The sequence below is a fragment of the Hemiscyllium ocellatum genome, chromosome 3 (genome assembly GCF_020745735.1).
Source record: "Hemiscyllium ocellatum isolate sHemOce1 chromosome 3, sHemOce1.pat.X.cur, whole genome shotgun sequence".
Classification (NCBI taxonomy): Eukaryota; Metazoa; Chordata; class Chondrichthyes; order Orectolobiformes; family Hemiscylliidae; genus Hemiscyllium; species Hemiscyllium ocellatum.
Window position 1 is genome coordinate 118,228,502 of NC_083403.1, and position 21,676 is coordinate 118,250,177.

Consider the following 21,676-nt stretch of genomic DNA (forward strand, 5'->3'; position numbering starts at 1 on the left):
GTGGTGCTGGAAAAACCAGCTGTGCTTTTCCAGCATCATACTCTTTTGACTTTGATCTCCAGCATCTGCAGTCCTCACTTTCTCCTATTTTTTTCTTGGTAATGGGTGTTATCCTTACTGCAGGACACCTGTTGTTTGACAGGAAAGGAATTAACAAGTCATTAGGTACATTACAGTGTGTCACAAGAATGCTTGGTGTAGTGTCTGAACAGAATCACACTATTCATTTCAATACAACAGATGACAATTTAATCAATTAAAAATGTGATTTATGATTTTAATATTGCCTATTGAGTTTTGAACTTGTGGCAAATGGGTTTTCTATGTCTGAAGGGGCTTAATAATTAACATACATATTTCTGCAATCATGGTGATGTCTTTATTTTCCCCACAATACTTAGCAAAGGTTTATTCTGGTCAAAGATGAGGATTTGATGAGAAGATTGAACCATCTGTGGTTCAAAGGTGGTCAAGGAGAGCTTCTAACCAAAAACTAAAATGTAAGACAACGGCAAAAAAAAAGTGGTTAGAGGATTAGGATTTGTTTCATCAGAACCAGCAGCATATGTCTAAAAAGCTAATAAAACAGGATAATATTGATTGTGGGAGCAAATTGTCAAGATGTAAACAATGGATGTAGGTTTGCTGGCTGACCTGGAAGGTTCATTTTCAGACATTTCATCACCATACTATGTAACATCTTCAGTTAGCCTCCAGATGAAGCACTGATAGCGTAGCCAGCTTTCTATTTATATGTTTGGGTTTCCTTGGGTTGGTGATGTCATTTCCTGTGGACATCATTTCATATGTAAACAATGCTCAGCAAGAGCTTCTATGGGTACATAAAAAGAATATAGATAAAGTCAGTGTGAGACGCTTGGAAGGTGTGACTGGGCATTGATAATGGGGTACAGGGAAATGGTAGATCAGTTAAACAATCAGTCTACAGGGAGGAGGACATTGTAATCATCCCAAAAAACATCAGAGATAACGAAGGTACTAATGGGAGGAAAGATCTTATAACACAATGAATCAGAAGGCACAAAATACTTAGCAAACTAATGGGACTGAAGACAGACAAATTGCCAGGACATGAAGGTCTGATCCAAGGGCTTTGAATGAAGTAGCTGCAGAGATACAAATACTCGAGTATTTGCTGGATTCTGAGAAGATTCCAACAGATCAGAAACTTACTCATATGATATACCATTCAAGAAGGGAAGCAAACAAAAAGTAGACAATTATAGGAAAGTTAACCTAACATCTTCAGAAAATGCTAGAGTCCACTGTTATGGAAAAAAAAGCAGGATGTTTACCAACTTTAATGAAATCAAAAGAATCAACATGGCTTTGTGAAAAGAGAATCATCTTTGATTGAGTTGAGAGCTATGAAGAGCTAGCACAAAAGAGGAGTGGATGCCTGAGGCTTATCAGCCACAATCTCATAGAACAAACTCAAGGCAAGCTCTGGGAGATAATGATCCTATCCCTTCTCCTATTCCTTATGTTGTTAAATTGAAAGAAATAGTTTGAGGCTACTGAGAATTCCTTTATATCATAAGAGTTTATGAACAAACAAAGTAAAACTGTAGTGCATTAAGTTTTCAGATAGAAGATTCTAGGCTTTTTTTAAGCTTATGGGAAACATGAATAACTTGAAAAAAAATCTTTTGGTTTCATTTGAACAGTTCTGCGGGCTTTCTAAATGAAACTGGGTGTGTAAAGTTCTTGTTCCTGAGAAAGGGAGATCATTTAGAATTAATAACTTAAATAAAAAATGATTACCTTAGTGTAAAGAGTTTAATGAAGTTTCGAGACCAGAAGTGTTTGATCAAATATTAACTGAAGGTGTTATTTGAAGCTGAAAACGTTTATGCTCAGTTACACGATGAATCAAAAGACTATCAAAATTTCACAATCAAGAATTAATTCCACAGCTAGAGAAAAGAATTGTCTCTGATGTGAGCACTACAAAGAAGTGTTGTCAGGATCAATGAGATTATAGTTTATCCATATGACACAAAATCTTCAATTTTGAATTATACATAAATAGTTTATTATATTTATATTTCTTTTCCATGATAAACTTGTGTTTTATTGTTAAATTGTAATCCGCGGCACTGTATGTGTGTTTGTAAATGATCACCTCATTAATATCAATTTTTTAAAAATCATGCTGGTTATTAATTAGTATTACTGGACAAGTCAGAATCCTATCAATTGGAATCATAAGTGATTGAAAATAAAATGGATTCAACAACAGACCAACTTCCAGCACAAAATTATCACTAAACTTGGCATGACTCAGAGTTGGAATTCAATGAGAATTTAAAGACTAGTATAAGAAATACATTAATTATGTCTCAGAAGGTAAATTGCCATAGTTCAATAACTAGAACACAATCTCACACTTTAGAAGCACATGGTGAGTTGGTGATGCTGTTCATAAAAATGTGAAATAGCAACATTATTACGCAAGGTCATTTCTGCTAATATAAATTGCAAGTTTACAATTGCAAGGAAGTTTATTGGAACATTGGTCTCCATTTCAAGGGAGTGGAATATAAAAGAAAGTCTTGCTATTACTGTACAGTAATACATCTAGAATACTATGTTTTGGTCTGGTTGAGCAGATACATATATTGGAAGCAGTTCAGAAAAAGCTTCCAATACTTATTCCTGTCATAAATGGGTTGTGTCCAAAGGAAAGGTATAGCAGGTTGGGCTATACTCACTGGAGTTTACAGGTGTTCTTATGCAAGATGCTGAAGAGGTCTGAAAAGCTAAATGCTGACAGGATGTTTCCCCTAATGAGGGAAAACTAGAACGGTGTAACCCATTTACCAAAGCATGAGTTGGTAAGTTTTTTCCACAATGATTTACTTGCATTCATTGTTCAGTACAAATTCGATTCTTCTTTCTACCTCTCCTACCAACTCTCCTTACTAGGGAAATCTAGTCCTGATATTTTCTAAATAACTTATTCAGAGCTGTGTTGTTAATGAGACACTTCTGAAACCCAGTCAGCTGCTATCTATTGTCTCTGAGAATGTGCTGGTTCATGCTTAAAGGGACCGTTACAACATTTTCACTCTAGGGTGTGGTTTAAAAAAAATCTAATTTAGGATGTAAATATGGAGGAATTTCTTCTGGCTGAAGGGTGCCAGTCTTTGGAACTCTCTTCCAAGGAACACAGTTGGACTGAATTTTGAATCAGCAAATGAGTCTAAAGTTATTAGGGGGAAATATGCAGGAAAGTAGAGTTAAGGCCACAACCAGTCAGAAATGTAATGGAATGGCTCTGTCATTCAGTAAACTTAATGAATTACTCCTGCTTCTCTTTCTAATGGTACTTTGACATTAAGATTCATTCTGCACATATTCAAGGAAAATGTGCAGAATCTGGATTCACAGTTTTGGCTGACATTACTGAACTCAGCCAGAATTAGTGAATTAGAAATTGATGGTTGTTTATTCCTGAATATAGAAGGATGGAAACATTACTTCTAGGAATATAAATATTGTGAATCATACAGCAGCCCAAATGATTCCTTCTTTGGCAGGCATATGTAAATAAAAGACCAGTTTAATGATGCAGACATTCTGATCAACAAGGAAAGTAAAGGCACAGACAAAGAAGGTTATTTATGGAGTTTTTTTTAAACACAAATATTGAAAGCCAAGAGATTACGCTGCAGCTTAAAGTCAGACAGTCAGTAGGTCAATATTTTGCGAGTAAGGACTCTTGATCTTGCCCTAAAAAGTGAAACAAAGTTTGAGGTATACAAGTGGGATTAATGGTGTTGAAATAACACACTTTAAAAACATGAAATTTTAAACATTAATAAAAGCAATAAATGTACAATGGTTTCTCAGCAATGACTATGAAATCAATACATAATTAACAATCCATCTACACCTCATTAGGAACATTTAGCAATTTTGGCTGATTTCACATTGTAATTACAGCATCAAAAAGTGGAAATTCACATCCAGTAAGTTCTAAGATTTTTTTAAAATCTGCAAGGACTTCAACAACACACACTACATAATTCCAGGGAGTCAACTTCATTTTCACATTTCACTGCATGTATGAATGACAAAAGCTACTATCAGTCTCACAACATACCTCTTGTAAATACACAGTTACATCATTACAACCACGAATTCCAGAGCATTAGATATAGGAAATTATAATCAATACCTATTTAATTGTCAGTAGGATAATATCTCTATGGCATGTGTCTTCACATTTTTGCTACAAAACTGATAGGGAAAAGAAAGATATCTAATAGACCTTTCAGATCGCAATTGGATTTAAATTTAGATTTTGTTAAAATCCAGAAGCCTAAGTTAGCAAATATTGTCAGTTTTGAGGTCATTGTGTATGCAAAGTGATTATGATTCAACTGAAAAATTCTGTCCAAGTCAGCACATTTGCACATATATGTAAGTGAGTTTCTAATAAAACTAGATTGTTCTTCTGCTATCACATTGAAATGTACTCTATTGGATTGAGATTTTTCTTGTAAGGTATAGATGTTGAATCTAATTCCCCAAGATTTATTTCTTAACCATTTACTAACTCAATGAAACCTCGATAAAATGTACCATCAAAAATTACTTCGCTTTTTCTGCTTTCTGGGCACTGTCTCACTGGACTAGAAATGATAGCCTTGTTTCTTTCCACAGATAATGCCAGACTTGCTGAGTCTCTCCAGCACTTTGCTTTGGTTTCAGAAATCCAGCATTTGTGGTTCTTTATTTTAATTATATATTATTACTAATCAAGGTTGTAGCTCATATAAACTGTAAATATATAAAATACCACTAAGTTTTGTTGACAAGGTAACCAGGTCTAAATGATGAGTAGAGCAAGGCAGTTCATTTTCTGGAATTTTAGAAGACTTAATAGTTTAATGAAAAGAAGCATCTAAGTCTAACAATTCACAAGTGCTAGGCAAACAGTAAACTAAAATTCTAATACAGCAAACTTTGTTTTAACCACACCCTTGATAAGTTAGCAAAAATTATACACCTAAAATACCAGAAGTCTACTGTATTATCATGATCTTTGTCTTGTCAGTGCGCAAGTGAGAAGGATCTCTGCCAGTAAGTTTCATTTAAGGCAAAGTTGCTTTATTATTTCAGTGATTTATGCTTTAAATAAAGAATAACTATAACGTGTATACCCCCTGCATTACATTTCTATTACACAGTGTGTGTTTTTACATTGATTAATGGATCTTGATCAACTGGAACAGTTGATAAGCTGGTACACTTCTGGTCCTATAGGTGCCAGTTAATAAAAAGTTTGCTGCAGTTGAAACTTTTAGTCATCCATGTGTAATGTCAAAAGATAAAATTAAACTCATCCAGGTTGACCTGAAAATCAAAGACAATAACAGTTAAGGCAGTCGTGTTAATTTAAGAATGAATCAAGTCAAGAACAGGCTTAGTTTTGAAGCTCCTCCCTCATCTTTTATGAAGTTCATAGATTGCCAAAACGCACATGTACACATAATTTGACAGGGGCTCTCAAACTGGGGTCCATGAGCTCCTGCCAGTCTGTGAAATCAAGTGCTCAGCTGTACATGTGATCGTGCTAGCCATGTTCACAACCCAAAACCAAATTTATATGGAAATGACTTGACTGGCTAAGTTCTGGGAAGAAAAAAAGAATTGTGCTTTATGTCATAAGAACATGAACATAATTATCACTTTAGCAATTAAATTTATTCCAATGTAATTTTTTTTAAAAAATGCTTGTCAAACATGTCTGCATAAAATAATGTGAACAACATTTTCCCTCATACTGTGCTAAAGCATTTTGTTCACCTACTAAAGCTAGTAATATGACCCTTGAAGGACACAACGCTATCCAAACATTGAAAAAGAGTGATTATTATTCTTCACCTTGAGAATGACCATAAACAAAAACAATAAATTAAGCCACAACGCGCCAGAATTACATTTAGCATGAATAGCTTTATGTGGTGGATTTATACATCTCTCATATTACAACTCTTCCTTCCCATCACAATCAAATTTTATGAGAAAGGGAATGGGCAGACAACTGAATCGTATATAGATAATTACTATTTTGTTTTTGTTTCAATATCAAGGTAATAGTCAGTAACATCAGTATCCATCCAGCACAACATATGGAGCATAGTGAGGAGAAACGTGAAATTGTCCATTTTGGTAGGAAGAATAAAAAAGATTATCTGTATGGTCAAAAATCAAATGACACCAGGTTAAAATCAAAAAGGGTAATAGTGGAAAAGCATAGCAAGTCAAGCAGCATCTGAAGAGGAGAGTTGACGTTTGGGGCATAAGCCCTTCATCAGGAATGCATGATGCAACCTGACCTATGCTTTTCCAGTGCCACCCTTTTTGGCTCTGACTCTCTAACATCTGCAGTCCTCACTTTTTCATAGACAACAGGCTATGGTCCAAAAGGTTTATTTGAAATTGCAAGCTTGCAATCCTCTAGCATGGTATGATAAAGAGGTATGAGAGGTATTTATAAGCAAAAAGTTAAACAATTTTAAAACTAGCTGCCTTGTTGAATCCTTTAAAGGAGGTGGACTCCTTTATTGGTCTTTGTAAATTACCACCAGTGATTTAAGACACTTAAATGAGACAGCAGCCCTATGGAACTTTGGACTGAAACAACTTTACCTTACTTTAATATATTGAATTAAAAGTTTTCACTTTAAAAATAAGAATGCTCACAAGGGAATAGACTGAAATCAAATGAATTTTGAAAAACAATATATTTTCAGTCAAAAATTATTTCCCCAGAAACAAATGGAAACTTCTGCTAAAGAGATTTCTTGATCTTGTAAGTGATATTTCCCACTCTATATCTCTCCAGAAAGATTCAGAGATTAATCTGATCACATTCTAGATTTACTTCAGGATAATATGAAGATATGAGAGTTAAGAGGTATTAGTACGAATTTCAAACTCCAGTGCCTATGACTTTGAAATTAACTGAATAGATTTGAACAAAATACAAAAAAAAGCTTTAACTGTACTAAGAATATTTATTTACACATATTGTTTAATAGTGAATAATCGGAAGATCTAGTCAAACGGAGGTTCACCATAAAACAAAAAATTATCTTGAAAATGTATCCAATCCTCAAGCAGAGGATGGTCTTTAACTTGCTCATATTTCTTTTATAGCATGTTCTTTCTCCCATCAGCCAATAAACTGGCAGTGAAAACATTAACATTATTATTGCTAAACTGTAAATACAACTATTCATAACAACACAGCTATCAGAATTCACTCATGGAGAAGATATTTCAAGACTATAATTCCACGTACACTGACATAATTTGTAAACATGTGGAAGAGCCTTAATCAGTTTTACAATATTTTGCAACTTTTGATTATAAGCTGTGAGATTTCCTGCTGTGGTTTAGAATGTTGAAATTCTGTATCAGAATACTAGTGAATAATTCTACCTGTTTAATTAATATGTTTACATGAATTCTGCCGTGAAGAGAAAAAAATATCTATGTTGTCTTTTTCTTAATGGCATCAGGACTGTTAAAATCATGCCTCAAACGGCGATTAACCATTGTACATTATTCATAACAATATAACAAGGGCAATATGTATATGGGAGAAAGTGAGGACTGCAGATGCTGGAGGTCAAGAGTTGAGAGTATGGTGCTGGAAAAGCACAGCAGGTCAGGCAGCATCACAGAAGCAGGAGAATGAACGTTTCAGGCATAAGCCCTTCATCAGGAATTATGTAAACAGAATAGCATCCATTAGGTGCTACTATGGGCCTCAGTTATTATTCATCCTTGAAACTTTCACCAAATACAATACATGTTAAAGCAGAGAAACAAAATTTCAATGTTGTTAATCTTCAGGTAATTCCCCTCCCCGCAAGCACTTTGATTAAACAGAACATTCACATTTCAGTAGTTTTCAGTCATGCTGCAATCATTTTATTGCCCTATTTTCAAATTTAGAGCAACACAATATCCAAGCAATAGTTCTAGTATGGGTCATTAGAAATTTTAATTTTATTTTCCAAATCATACATCAGCGGATTACAATTTCAGGTCACAGCATCAAGTTTTTTTTTTAAATCAGCGATCAGAAAATAGAACGGAAACCAAAAGGAATTTTAAATACTGGGACTCAGTCATCCAATTTTAAAGGTAGTGAGTATAATGAAAACCTATGGCACCCAAATTACATTTGTAATGTGGCTAAATAACACAAGATTGGACAGTTGAGCAAATTTGTATTTTCCTTTAGGTTTTCAAATCAAGGTAACCATCTGCTGTCATCACATGGAATCTTGGACACTATCAATAGGCACAATTCTTCATTGTCCCAAATGCTGTTAATATAATATAGACATTACCCCAGATCAGTTCAGTGATATCAAATTCCACTGCTGCACTGAAGTTCTTTCAGCAAAATAATTGATCTGAGGAGGTCATTGGACTTCTCGCTGCACAAATGCTGCCAAACCTGCTCAGTCTTTATTTTCTAAATAATTTTCTATCCTAGCTCCACTATCTTCTGTTGGCTGGTAATTTATGCGATGGTCCATCGTGGTTAGATAAGGCTGCCCTCTGCTGTCAAAGCACTCTTCTGCCCTCGAGTGTTTAAACATTTAAATTTGAGACAGGCGACCCTGTGCTGACAGCAAAATAGTAACTATACTTTATAATAATCCCTTAATAAAAAGAAAAACCGAACGAACTGCGGATACTGTAAATCAGAAATTGCTGGGAAAGCTCAGCAGCTCTGTCAGCTTCTGCGAAGAGAAATCAGAGTTAACGCTTCAGGTTCAGTGGCCCTGCCTCAGAAAGGAAGGGTCTGTTTATGTATATTAATCCCTTAACTGGTCCGCTCCCTTCTAGATACATACTAGCAAGCATTACACTTCACCTGTAATCTCAAGTACAGCTTTGAAAACACTCAAGGCCAATAAAATCGACTCTCAATACAATTCAGTACATTATGTTTTGACCTAAACAGACAATGTGCTGTCACTGGGTTCAGACCTCAGTAAAGCTGCCTTAGTAGTGTGCGCAGTTTTGAGCTCTCACTCATTCCATCTATCGCCCACTGCCGCGTTTGTGTTATGGTCTCCGCCAAGTGCTCCTCCCACTCAAACAGATTTCGTACCTCTTCACCTGCTTCCCTGTACAATACAGGTTCGTCAAAAGTTTGGGTCGGTTCGCCTTCCCTCTGAATGGCAAGCTCACACCACCATTATCATCATTCCCTTCTGCCCCTAGCCTTTCTGGGGCTGCTTGTTGCCGGGAGGTTGACTACTCACTCCACCCTTGGCTAATCTGCGCACACCTGGGTGAACGCTAGCAGCTCACCTGGATAACTTGAAAGACAGTATTTAAACAGGCGCGCTCTGAACTCCGCACTGACAAACTCCTCTTTGATTCAAAGTTCAACAACACCTTTCCTGGAGTGAGTGAGTGATTAAAGAGAGTCAAGCTTTCACACTCTTCCCCATCATCAACTGCTTACAACATCCACCAAATATTTACCTTCCTCAACGCTGACATGGTATTTTTCCTCTTCCAAAACGCTACCATGTATGACACGCCAACGCGGACCACTAGATCCACAATGCCCCACTTTCCAATTCCCGTTTGCGGCTTCCACTGGGACTTTTTTTGTTTCTCAAAAAATTAAAATAAGAAATTATTTTGCTCATCCCAAGCGAAGCTGCACAGTCCTGCGCATGTGCCACAGAGACAGCAACACAGCCGGAACAGCGCATGCGGCCTGGGGTGAGTGGACACGAGGCAGCCTCGGACGGATGTAATGCTAAGGTGGGTCTTCCACCCCTTCTGACCTCGGACGGCCAATGGAAAGCCGCTGATCCATCAGACTCCGCCTCCCAGTCGCTGATTGACGTGTAGTTTATGGTTCCCTGGGAGAGGGTTGACCTACTGAAAGACGGTTTAACGGACGGAGCGCGAGCGGACGATTTGAACTCAGTGGAATTCGAGCGGGATGCGATGGTGGACAGGCGGCGTGGTAAGGGACGGTCGAGAGTTGGCAGATCGAGGTTTCGGGCACTGGAGGAGATGGGGATTAAACCCCGACCATAGCGTGTGCAGATAGAGAGTCTTCAACGATTGACTCCTGTTAGCGAATGCCTGGTTGACCCATTTCCTTTCCCCCGAGGCGGCAGCAGCTGAAAATAATCTACCATGAAAACAGAAAATTATGAGCTGCTCTGGTGGCCATCTGTTGGGAAGCGAGAATGGTCATGATCTTATCAGACCTTTTCGCGCATTGAACCGGAAAACTTAATTCTGGTTTCTCTCTCCAAAGATTCTGCTGATTTTTCTCCAGCAACTTCCGCTTTAAACAATTCAGGGTTTTGAGTATTTTTCTCTTTTTTTTCCCCTGGGGAGGGAGAGCTTGCCTTTCCACAGTGACTTTAGGCTCCCATCGGGGTGTGTCTTGACTGCCTGACGTCCAATTCCAGAATTGAGTCCACCGCAGTTAAATCTTGGGAAGACAAGAAGTCACTATTCAGTCCACAGACCAAATTTCACTCCCAAAATATTGACTTTCTCTCTCGCTAGGACGCAGGGAAGCACTGAGGATCAGAGGGACCCTTGGTATGCATGTCCTGTGGAGTCTCTTGAGTGTAGTAGGACGGGTGGATAATGTGGTTAACAACGTACATAGAATACCTGTCTCGAATAGCCAAGGCACAGTTTAAAAGCAGAAAAGTGATGTTGGAACTATGCCTAACGTTGGTTAGGCATGTTATAAGTTAGGCAGTTAGAATCCATGTTATAAGAGGGATGTTACTCACACTGGAGTGAGCGTATAGGTGATTTACCAGAATGTTAAAAATCACACAACACCAAGTTATAGTTCAACAGGTTTAATTGGAAGCACACTAGCTTTCGGAGCGCCGCTCCTTCACCAGATGATTTCGCTCCAAAAGCTAGTGTGCTTCCAATTAAACCTGTTGGACTATAACCTGGTGTTGTGTGATTTTTAACTTTGTACATCCCAGTCCAACACTGGCATCTCCAAATCATACCAGAATGTTGACTGGGCTGCAGAGTTTTAATTATGATAGACTGGGTTTGTTTTCCTTCGAGCAGAGGAGACTTTTGGAGTATGAGGAATATGATTGAGACGTATAAGACTGTGGAGGGCATAGACAGGGTAGATAGGATGAAATCTTTCCTCTTGGTGGAGAGATCAATGACCATGGGTCAGAGATTTAAGATAGGGGGTTGGAGATTTAAAAGAAACAAAAAAGATATAGGGAATCTGGAAGTCACTGTCTGTAGGGTTGTTAGAGGCAGAAACTATCAACGTTTAAGTATTAGATATATGTATGTATGGAGGATGGAGTTGCATTGGAGGGGCCACTTGCATGCGGTGGTGTGCCTGTTTATCATCTGCCCTTGACCTGCAAGGTGATAGAGGTCACCTATTTGGAAGATGCTGTCAGGAGCCTTGTGAAGTTGTTGAAGTGAAGCTTTAGATAATGCACATTGCCACATACATCATAATGGCAATAAAGTGGATTGTTGATGTTGCATTGTCAGAAGTGTATTCATCCAAATGAAGCAAGAGAGTGGTGGGCCTGTGGAATTCATTGCCGCAGAGTGCAGTGGAGGCCGGGACGCTAAATGTGTTCAAGGCAGAGATTGATAAATTCTTGATGTCACAAGGAATTAAGGGCTATGGGGAGAATGCTGGTAAGTGGAGTTGAAATGCCCATCAGCCATGATTGAATGGTGGAGTGGACTTGATGGGCCAAATGGCCTTACTTCCACTCCTGTGTCTTATGGAAATAATTCAATCTCTGACTTTTACCGAGTAGATGGTGAACAACTTTTGGAGAGTCAGGAGGTAAATTAATCACTGCAGAATCCCCAGCTTGATCTGGTTGCGGCAATGATAAGAGGTTCGTTCAGTTAAGTTTCTCTTCAATAATAATGTCCATGATACTGATGGATGACTCAACAATGGTAATTACATTGAGTGCCAAGGACAGATGTTAATATTCTCTTCAATTGGAAATGATCATTGTCCAATACTTGGATGAAGTTTATATAGAGTAGTTGGAAGTAGTATGTGGAGTCCGAGGACATAGGGGAAGCGCTAATTGAATATTTTTCGTCAGTATTCACATTGGAAAAAGACAATTTTTTTTAAAAGAATTCCTAATGTATGGCAACAGGCCCTTTGGCCTAACAATCCACACTGACCCTCCGAAGAGTAACCCACCAGTCCTATTTCTGTACCCTATATTTACCCCTGACTAATGCACCTAACGTGCATGTCCCTGAACACTATGGACAATTTAGCATGGCCACTACATCTTTGGACTGTGGGAAGAAACCAGAGCTCTTGGAGGAAACCCCACAGACACAGGGAGAACGTGCAAACTCCATATAGACAGTCTCCTGAGCTGGAATTGAACCCAGGTCCCTGGCGCTGTGAGAGAGCAGTGCTAACCACTAAGCCACTGGATGGTGCTGGCTAGCACGAGGGCACATAGCTTTAAATTAGGGGTGATAGATATCAGACAGGTATCAAGTAGTTTCTTTATTCAGAGAGTAGTAGGGGCGTGAAATTGACTGCTTGCAACATTAGTAGACCCGCCAACTTTTAAGGGTAGTTAAGTGCTCATTGGATAAACATAAGGATGAAAATGGCATAGTGTAGGATAGACAGGCTTCAGATCCGTTCTACAGGTTGGCGCAACATTGAGAGCCAAAGGGCCTATACTGCACTGTAATGTTCTATAGCAAACTTTATGTTAACTGGCACTTTGAGTGTGCTGGTTGATCAAGTATTCAAATTAATTAAGAGAACCACATGATTAACGTAGAAACACACGCTAAGTAATAGAAGCGTAATTCAGAGGTGTATGCACATCATTCTTATACTTTATTTAAATAATAATGCAACTTTCCCTTAAATAAAACTTACCAGCAGAAAGCCTTCTCACTTTCACTCTCAGCTGATTACTCTGAGATCGTGATAATCCAGTAAACTTCTGGTATATCGGGTATATCATTTTTGCTGTTTATTGAGGTTGCTGGTCCATAAGCTGTTGATTAAAACAAAGTTTGCTGTAACTTTTCACTTGTCAACCCAAGCCTGAAGTTGTTTCGATTTACTGCATGCAGGCTCAGATTGTTTTGTTTGAGGAGCTGAGAATGAAATGGAACACTGTTCAGTCATCTGCAAATATCCCCACTCTCCTCTTGTATTGGAGCGGTAATTGATGAAGATCGTTGGATCTTGGTCACTACTGTGAGGAACTCTCATAATTATCATTTAGGAACTGAGATAATTAGCTGCCAGCTAGTAGATTCCTTTGTGCTAGGTAATTAAACAGATTGGATTTACCCTCCATTTTCTGGGCAGAACATATTTGGACACTTTTCTACATTTGTTTGGTAGATGCATATGCTGTAATAGTACTAGAATAGTTTGCTGGCGGCTGTGACTATTTCTGGAGCTTGCATTCAATGCTACAGCCCAAGATGTTCTCAGGATCTTTGCATTATTCAGTCCCGTTGGCTGTTGCTAATTATCAGTGAACTTAATTTTCTGAAGATTGGTATTTCTCATTGTAAGGACTTTAGGAAAGCAAAATTGAACATCCCCTTGACGTTTTAGGCCGAAGATGGTTGCAAGTGTTTCAACCTTGTACTTTGCATTGGTGTACTTGGCTTCCTCAGTGTTGATGGGCATGTTAGTGCTGAATTAGCCAATCTTTACTAATTGAACCATGGGACAATAAAGAGTGTAGGACAACGTGCCTGCAGCAGCACCAGATATCTGGTCAATTAACAACAGAGGACTACTTGCATGCCAGTCAATGGAAGCAGCATGCAATAGACAGCTAAACGATCCTGTGACCCTTGGGTCTGATCTTAGTCTGCCATCCTATGCTGGTTGATGATTAAATAATTAACAGGATGAGGATTCTGTGTGAATATAATTGACCTCCGTTATGGAGAAGCCCAGTGCAAAAAACAGGGCAAGAAAAAGTGTTAATCAGAAGTGTTGAATGAATAATTTATCTTGGCTGCTTTTTGAATGTATACAATGCGTAATCCTCTGCCATTTTCAACCCTTACTACCTGGGACCATTCCCTCTGCCAACTTCCTTGTTAGGTCCATGCCCACTATAAACCCACCCTCCACTCTCGGCACCTTCCCCTGTCACCACAAGAAGTGCAAAACCTGCGCCCACCCCTCCCCTATTACCCCTGTCCAAGGCCCCAAAGGATCCTTCACATCCAACAGAGATTTACCTGTACTTCCACACACATCATTTACTGTGTCTGTTGCTCTTGATGTGGTCTCTTCTACATTGGAAAGTCAGGACTCCAACTTGCAGAACGTTCCAGGAAACATCTCTGGGGCAGACACAGTAAACAACTCCACTGCCCTGTGGCCAAACACTTTAACACCTTCCCCACCCAACCCCCCCAATTCCACCCAGGGTATGCAAGTCCTGGGTCGCCTCCACTGTCAAACTCTAGCCATCCGCTTGGAGGGAGAAGGCCTCATTTTCTGCCTTGGGACCGTCCAATGACATGGGATCAATATCAATTTCACCAGGTTCCTCATTTCCCTTTTCTCTCTCCACCCCCCCCCCCCCGACATTATCCCAGATCCAACCTTCCAACTCTGTATCACCCTCTTGAACTACCCTACCTGTCCATCTTCCTTCCCACCTATCTGCTCCAAACTCCTCTCCGACTTATCACCTTCACCTACCTATTGCTTTCCCAGTTACCATTCCCCCACCCCCATTTATCTCTTAGACCCTTTGGGTCATCCCCTCATTCTGATGAAGAGCTCATGCTCACAAAGTCGACTCTCCTGCTGTGTGGATGCTGCCTGACTGACTGGCTGTGCTTTTCCAGCAACAGACTTTTCAACTCAGCTTTTTGAAGCCTCCACCATTGCAGATTCTAGCCTTCAGACATTTCACTTCATTCACGTAATATCAAAAAAACCTTCAACAACTGAGTGCTGTAAAGACATTGAGACCTGACAACATGTTTCAGCAATAGTACTCAAAACGTGTTAATTAGATGACTAGCATTTATCTCGCAACATGGAAGTACTTTGTTTACAAAAATTAAGTCAAATCCAATTTGACCAAATTATCACCACATCAGGGATCCTTGGAAAAACTGAAACCAAAGCAAATCAGATGAAAATTCTGCTCATTGGATTCATCCCTAGAACAAAAGATGATGTTTGTGCTTTCTTGAGGTCAAACATCACCACCACAGGATATTATTGCAAAATATCCCCTAGGTAGGGACAGATCCTCGGATACTGCTGCATCCTATATTCCTGTACAAAAAGATCAAGGCACTATCCAGACTTGGACTGACAAATGACATTTGTGCTACGCAAATGCCCTGACCAGAATCCAGTATTGACCCTTAATGTACATGACATTATTATTGTTCAATCTCTCCTGAACAACATCCTGAGTTACCATTAACCATGAACTGAACTGGATCAGCTGCTTAAATGATGAAGTTAGTGGTTCATATTCTTTGTGGTGTGTAACTCCTCTCCTGACTTCCCAAAATCAGTACACTGTCTACTAGGCACAGTACAGGATTGTGAAGTTGTATTTTCTGCCTCCCTGCTTAAGTGTAGTTCCAAAAACATTGAGAGTTTGGTGTTATGCAGAACAAAGTAGCACATTTGATGTACACATCATACACCATCTATATGATTCAATATCTGACCAAGATTCCATTTAGAGCACCTTTCAAAACCATGATCTCAACTACTTAGAATGACCTGGGCAGCAGATGCATGTGAGCATCATTACCTGTAAGTTCCCCTCTGAGGCAAACACCTATTCTGTCTTCAAACTAAAACACTTCCTTCACTGTGGCTCATTCTAAATCCTAGAACTCCCTCCCTAACAGCACTGTGTATATCTTACCCCTTACCTCAACTCTAGCAGCAACTCATGAAGGCACCACCTTCTCAAGGGCAGTTGGAAATAGGCATCCAGTAAGCAAATGACAAAAGCTTACCTATGACTAAACATTCAACATTTTCTGTAATGTTGCTTTAGGTGGCTAGAGGTATTATTGTTAATCCGGGGACCTGGGTTCCAATCCCACCACATCAGCTGGTGAAATTTGAATTCAGTAAAAATCTGGAATTAAGAATGGATTGTTGGAAAAAAAGCCTACCTGGTTCACTAATGTCCTTTAGGGAAGGAAACTGCCATCCTTCCCAGTCTGGCCTACATATGGGTCCAGATCCACAGCAATGTGGTTGACTGTTAATCGCCCTCTGGGCAATTAAGGATGGGCAATAAATGCAGTCTGATTTCATTGTATAGTTAGACAGGAGTTAGACTATTTAGTAGTCTATCATTTCCTGGGATTTAATTTGTCACTCATACTTCCTTTGAAATCTTAATTTTCCACATTTCTTCCTCTTTATTCTGCTGCCTTAGCAGCAGAATAACTTGTTCACTTATCAGTTTTGCATCATTGTAATGACTGTTAAGCAAACCACACAATTATTTTTCTCACTATAAAGGCTAGCAATCAATAACGCAGTCAGCCTACTACTGTTGCAAACCATGTACAGTCTTTTCCTTCCTATACACCATGTAGATCAAGTTTACGTCACAATCTGTTATTTAACATTGACTTCTTTGTTTGCTTTAGCAGCCATTGTATTCAATGTAGCATTTTAATGTTCTAACCGTAGAAGACTAAATTTTTTTGAAATTAAAATAATTTTCCTTTTTTCTCAAATAAGTTACTCAATGCATAACCATAATGGACAAATTTTGAATAACTGGAGAAGAGAAAATGTTTTAGTTTTTTTTTGTGTTACCCTGAAATCTATCAAGGATAATAGATGTATTGATAAATCATCTGCCATGCGCATGAAGTAGGTACTTTGCGCTTCTGGTTTTCAGTACCAGATATCCAATGATATGGAAGTCTGATGTAATTGTGCTTGACATACATTAGATATGAGTGTCACTGCTTCTTTTATAAATTTACTATACTAATCAAAGTGCACTTGTATTCTAATGACTTCAAGCCCTCTAGAGTTGCTTGCTTGGCAGTTTTGAATTCAATGAATGCTAAGACCACACTTGTGATCTCAAATTGTCAATCCAACTGTTTTGTATAAGCCTTAGACAGGTAGACCTCAAACCTATTCAAATATAGGACTGCCTCTGAACTCCGAATACTCTGGACATTATAAGCTCAATAATTGTATGTCTAAGATGGTCAAATAGACCTTTTGGACAACTTGTAAAATTTGGCTTGAGGTAGCACCAAAGTGATAGTATTACCCTTCTGGATTTTTAGCAATATCATCTGGCTATCAATGATTTTTCACACCCAGGTGTTAAATAATCTGGAATGCTTTTGATTTTCTCCAAAGCTATTATTGATTTTGGTTTTGAATAAATATATATATTTTGATATGTACTTAATGATTGTAGCTTCTTTTCCCAAACAGTATTTGAGCAAAAGGTGTTGAAGAAACTATATTCTTCACCACCTCCTGAAGGGAAAATACCGGAAGCCCTGACAACAACCTTTAGGGCAGAAAAAGAACAGGAGAAGGAAAGAAGCAAAAGTACTGGTGATTCAAAAGGTAACTAGGTGGAAAATATTTCACAAAACAAATGAACTGTGGTTGACCCCTTTGTGTACAGTACTATTAATGTGTTTCACTATTTTGCAACTGAGGTTTACTTGACAGCACTGCTGAGACACCACAACACTTTCGATACAAGCTGGTCTGTTGTGGCCCAGCAATTTTCTAATTTAGTTGTTAATATTCCAGCACATGTATCTTGATGGAACTGCTGATTGAAATTTAAAACAGCAGAATAAAAAAATGGATAAATAGTTATCTGCCAACTTCAGAATCAACACAAGCATTCAATGTATATGGTGGACCCACTATTTAGACTTGTATACAGAAGTTTATTTCTATATATTAAACTTAATATGTATTACGAAAAAAGCTTGATTTTTGAATGATTTGAGCTACTATATTGATTGTATTTGTGGGAAGTATATTCAAAGCTTATTCGCTCAATCTTAAAATTATGTTTGGAAAGTGGGGATGGTTTTTAGATAAAATATTCCTAAGAACTGGTCGAGACCAGACTGCCAGTAATGGGGAATAAAAACTGAGCAAAGATGTGCAGGTTAGGTGAGTTGGCCATGCTAAATTGCCTGTAGTGTTAGGTGCATTAGTCAGGGGTAAATGTAGGGTAATAGGTTTGGGTGGGTTGCTCTTCGGAGGTTCAGTGTGGACTTGTTGGACTGAAGGGCCTGTTTCCACACTGTAGGGAATCTAATCTAATCTTTTGAGAAGATGAAAGTAAAGGAAGTGCGAGAGATTCCTGACAGTGTTATCTTTAAATGTTAGTACTGTACTAAATACTTGTTACAAAGTCAGTAATTTGTTAGTAGTTACAAATAGGCCATTTTAGCGTTTAAAGCAAAATTTGGGAGAAGATTTGTAGCTCGGGTGCTCGTTGTTGTGGTTCTGTTCACCGAGCTGGGAATTTGTGTTACAGACGTTTCGTCCCCTGTCTAGGTGACATCCTCAGTGGTTGGGAGCCTCCTGTGAAGCGCTTCTGTGATCTTTCCTCTGGCATTTGTAGTAGTTTGAATCTGCCGCTTCCGGTTGTCAGTTCCAGCTGTCCGTTGCGGGAATGCCTCCTAGAGGCATGGCACTTATCCACAGATTCAATCAATAAGCACATCGACCTGGACTCAATATACTGACCACTGCAACGGACAGCTGGAACTGACAACCAGAAGTGGCAGATTCAAACCACTACAAATGCCGGAGGAAAGATCACAGAAGCGCTTCACAGGAGGCTTCCAAGCACTGAGGATGTCACCTAGACAGGGGACGAAACGTCTGCAACACAAATTCCCAGCTCGACGAACAGAACCACAACAGTGTTTTAAAACAATTCCTCAAAGATAGAAATTCAGGAGCGCTGCTGAATGTTGAACAAAATTGATGACCTCTTCTTGATTAATCTTGAAGAGGGGTTTGGTTAACTTGGTTGTCTGCACAGCTGTTTAAGATGCCAACAGTGAGAGTTAATTTCCTGCACAAGCTAAGGCCACCAGGAAGTCCCCTCAACAGCCTCCCTACATTTGAGCATTGTAACCCTCGGATGAAATTCATCACCAACCTTGACTCTAATCAAGGAACAGCTGGTGGTCCTTTAGGATTATGGTGACTCCACTTAATGGTGACCCTGAGCATCATCTGTTGCCTTCCAACAATCTGAATATAAACAAATGGGTGTATGGGCCTGTAGAGAGAGAAGGTGATCAATCAGAAATCATAATGATGAGCAGACCCAACAGTATATGAAAGATTAGGACCCAGATTAAAAAAAAGTTCCAAAAAGGTCATTCGTTAGTATTGGGCAGACAGAGTCCACTTCCAGCAGCAAAGAACTTGAAATTGCATGGGTGGGAAGAAACCTTTGGGAGTCGTAAGCTTCTTCAATGAACAAAGGAATGATATATACTTGTATACATTTGTTTTCAGACCATTTTTGATAATTACAGACCAATCATATTATTAATTAATTACATGTGCAATCAAATTAATCATGTGACTCTATGATCAGTGATGGGCAGCCTTATGGGCAACCCTTGGTATTCCACGATGTCATGATGTTTATAAGATGCCTTTATCTCTATCCTTCGGATTTTCACAATGCATGCTGTATTTAACCATATTCCAATACCGCTGACTCCTGCACCTGCAATTCAGTCCTCCCTGCTAGTAGTGTGGGGCCCTTACTGTCTTAGGCTGCCTTTTCCATAAGATTTTTAGTGGAATCGCTTTCGTGCTTATTGTGGGTTTCTTTTAAGGTTATATGTGTATATATATTCAAAATATGTAACAAATTCAAAATCTATAACTTTGATTATCTGGAAATCAAAACTAAAGTAAATCTTTTTGTGATGGATCACAGACGGTAAATCAGATATGGAATTGTTCTATCAGCATACTTTAGTGTGTCCGTAGCCACTTGTCTCTGTATAAAAACCACACTGCTTGTTTAATTTTGCTTGGATATATCCTATGTACAAAGCTACATTTGTCCTAACTTATGGTTTAATTTAAAACCACTCTAAACAAGCTGTTCTGAGCTAACTAAAAATCACATTCATCCGATTTATGCTGCTTGCAAACGTAAGCAGCCCCAACAGTTGGCATAATAGTCAAATAGTAATCTAGTGAAGAGTAATATCAATTTCGCATTCTAGCTAGTGCAGGACAAACCAGGTTTGGAAGGTAAATGTGCAGCTTGAAACCAAGTGAGAGGACAGAACGCTTTAAATTTCTGACACACCATAGTAAATATATCTGAACAATTAGATCCAGTATCTTTGCAGGAAAAAGATAATTGATGTTGTGGTGCAGAAGGTATTCAGTTAATGCAACAGTTGATTGTAAAGAAGCACTGGTAAGCAATATGTGTAGCTTGGAAGTGAAAATAAGCCTTTAGGTACATTGATAGCAAGTGGAAAGAGTATTTAAAAGAAAGTAAATAGAATAAGAATGTTTTAAAAAATTAAAAATGTAAATATTAAAACAGAATTAAAGGCAAAGTGATAATAAAGAAAAAATCAGAACAAATCTTTTATTTAAATAGAATTTACCAGCTGGTACGAAAAAGTAGTTTTGCAGAATTGTCTAAGTATTCCTAGTTGCAAAAGTTTCAAATAGAATAGAGTAAAAATATATATAGTAGTTCTTTGTGTTTGGTAGAAAACAAAAGAATAATAGATCTGCCAACAGTGGGAAAGAGTATTGACATTTCTGGATGAATTGGTTCAGGATCTGTAAAATTACAATTGTTAAATTTTAAGAATCCAAAAATAAGGAGTGTAATAAAAATGGTTATGATCTTATGTGACCAAGGTTAGGTTTATTTTGCAATGGCTTCAGGGTGATTTTCTTTGACAGTGTGCAGTTGGTTGAAAAGTAAATAAACAATGCTTAATCTTATTCAGTGTATTGAAGTGGTACTTGTAGTCAGTTTAGAGGGAACGGAACATTTGGGGAATGGCAAACAACGTTCAATGTTGGAACCGAAAAACAAAGGACAGTTGCTGGAGAAACTCAAAACATTGTATGAAAAAGGAATGTTTGAACAGCTGAAGTTGAAGACAATTGATCAAATATAAAAATAGTCATGTGTCTAGATATTAGAAAAGTATGTCAGAAAAATGCTGTAAATCTGTAGAAAAGGAGAATGAATCCAGAGGTAATGTCAGCCCTTGTACTTGTCTAACAAGTTTGAGATTCCTGTTCCCTGTTTACCCCCTTCTAGGGGTTGTATGGAGAATGAGCAAACTGCCCATAGTCCATGATACAAGGAGCCATTCAAGAGGGGATAGAAAAGAGAAATGTACTTGTAATCAAGGATAGTATATTTAGCGTATTTGATGCTGTTCTCTGTGGCCAGGATCAAGAGTCCTGAAGGCTGTCTTACCTCCCTGGAGCCCAAGTTCACAATATGTCATCTGGGCTGCTGACAAGCATGGAGTGGGTGAAGAAAGATCCAGTTGGGGTTAAATGGAAAAGCGGTAC

The 21,676-nt window shown here is 38.5% G+C and overlaps 1 protein-coding gene and 1 long non-coding RNA gene across 7 annotated transcripts in view; one reads left to right on the plus strand and one right to left on the minus strand.

Moving 5' to 3' along the window:
* The window catches only part of LOC132807473 (uncharacterized), a 280,961-nt gene extending 271,233 nt beyond the window's left edge, over positions 1-9,728 (minus strand). Inside the window, exon 1 of the long non-coding RNA XR_009641965.1 lies at positions 9,553-9,728. This is a non-coding gene — a long non-coding RNA (uncharacterized LOC132807473). The remainder of the gene's footprint in view (positions 1-9,552) is intronic.
* An 82-nt stretch (positions 9,729-9,810) lies between these two features.
* The window catches only part of LOC132807484 (glutamate-rich protein 1), a 63,064-nt gene continuing 51,198 nt past the window's right edge, over positions 9,811-21,676 (plus strand). For all 6 annotated transcript variants that reach the window (XR_009641966.1, XM_060821615.1, XM_060821622.1 and 3 more), the window contains exons 1-2: positions 9,811-10,048; positions 17,546-17,683. Coding sequence is in view for 5 of the 6 variants with exons in the window: in XM_060821615.1 (XP_060677598.1) it covers positions 9,934-10,048; positions 17,546-17,683 (253 nt within the window). In the remaining variant the exon portion in view is untranslated. The remainder of the gene's footprint in view (positions 10,049-17,545; positions 17,684-21,676) is intronic.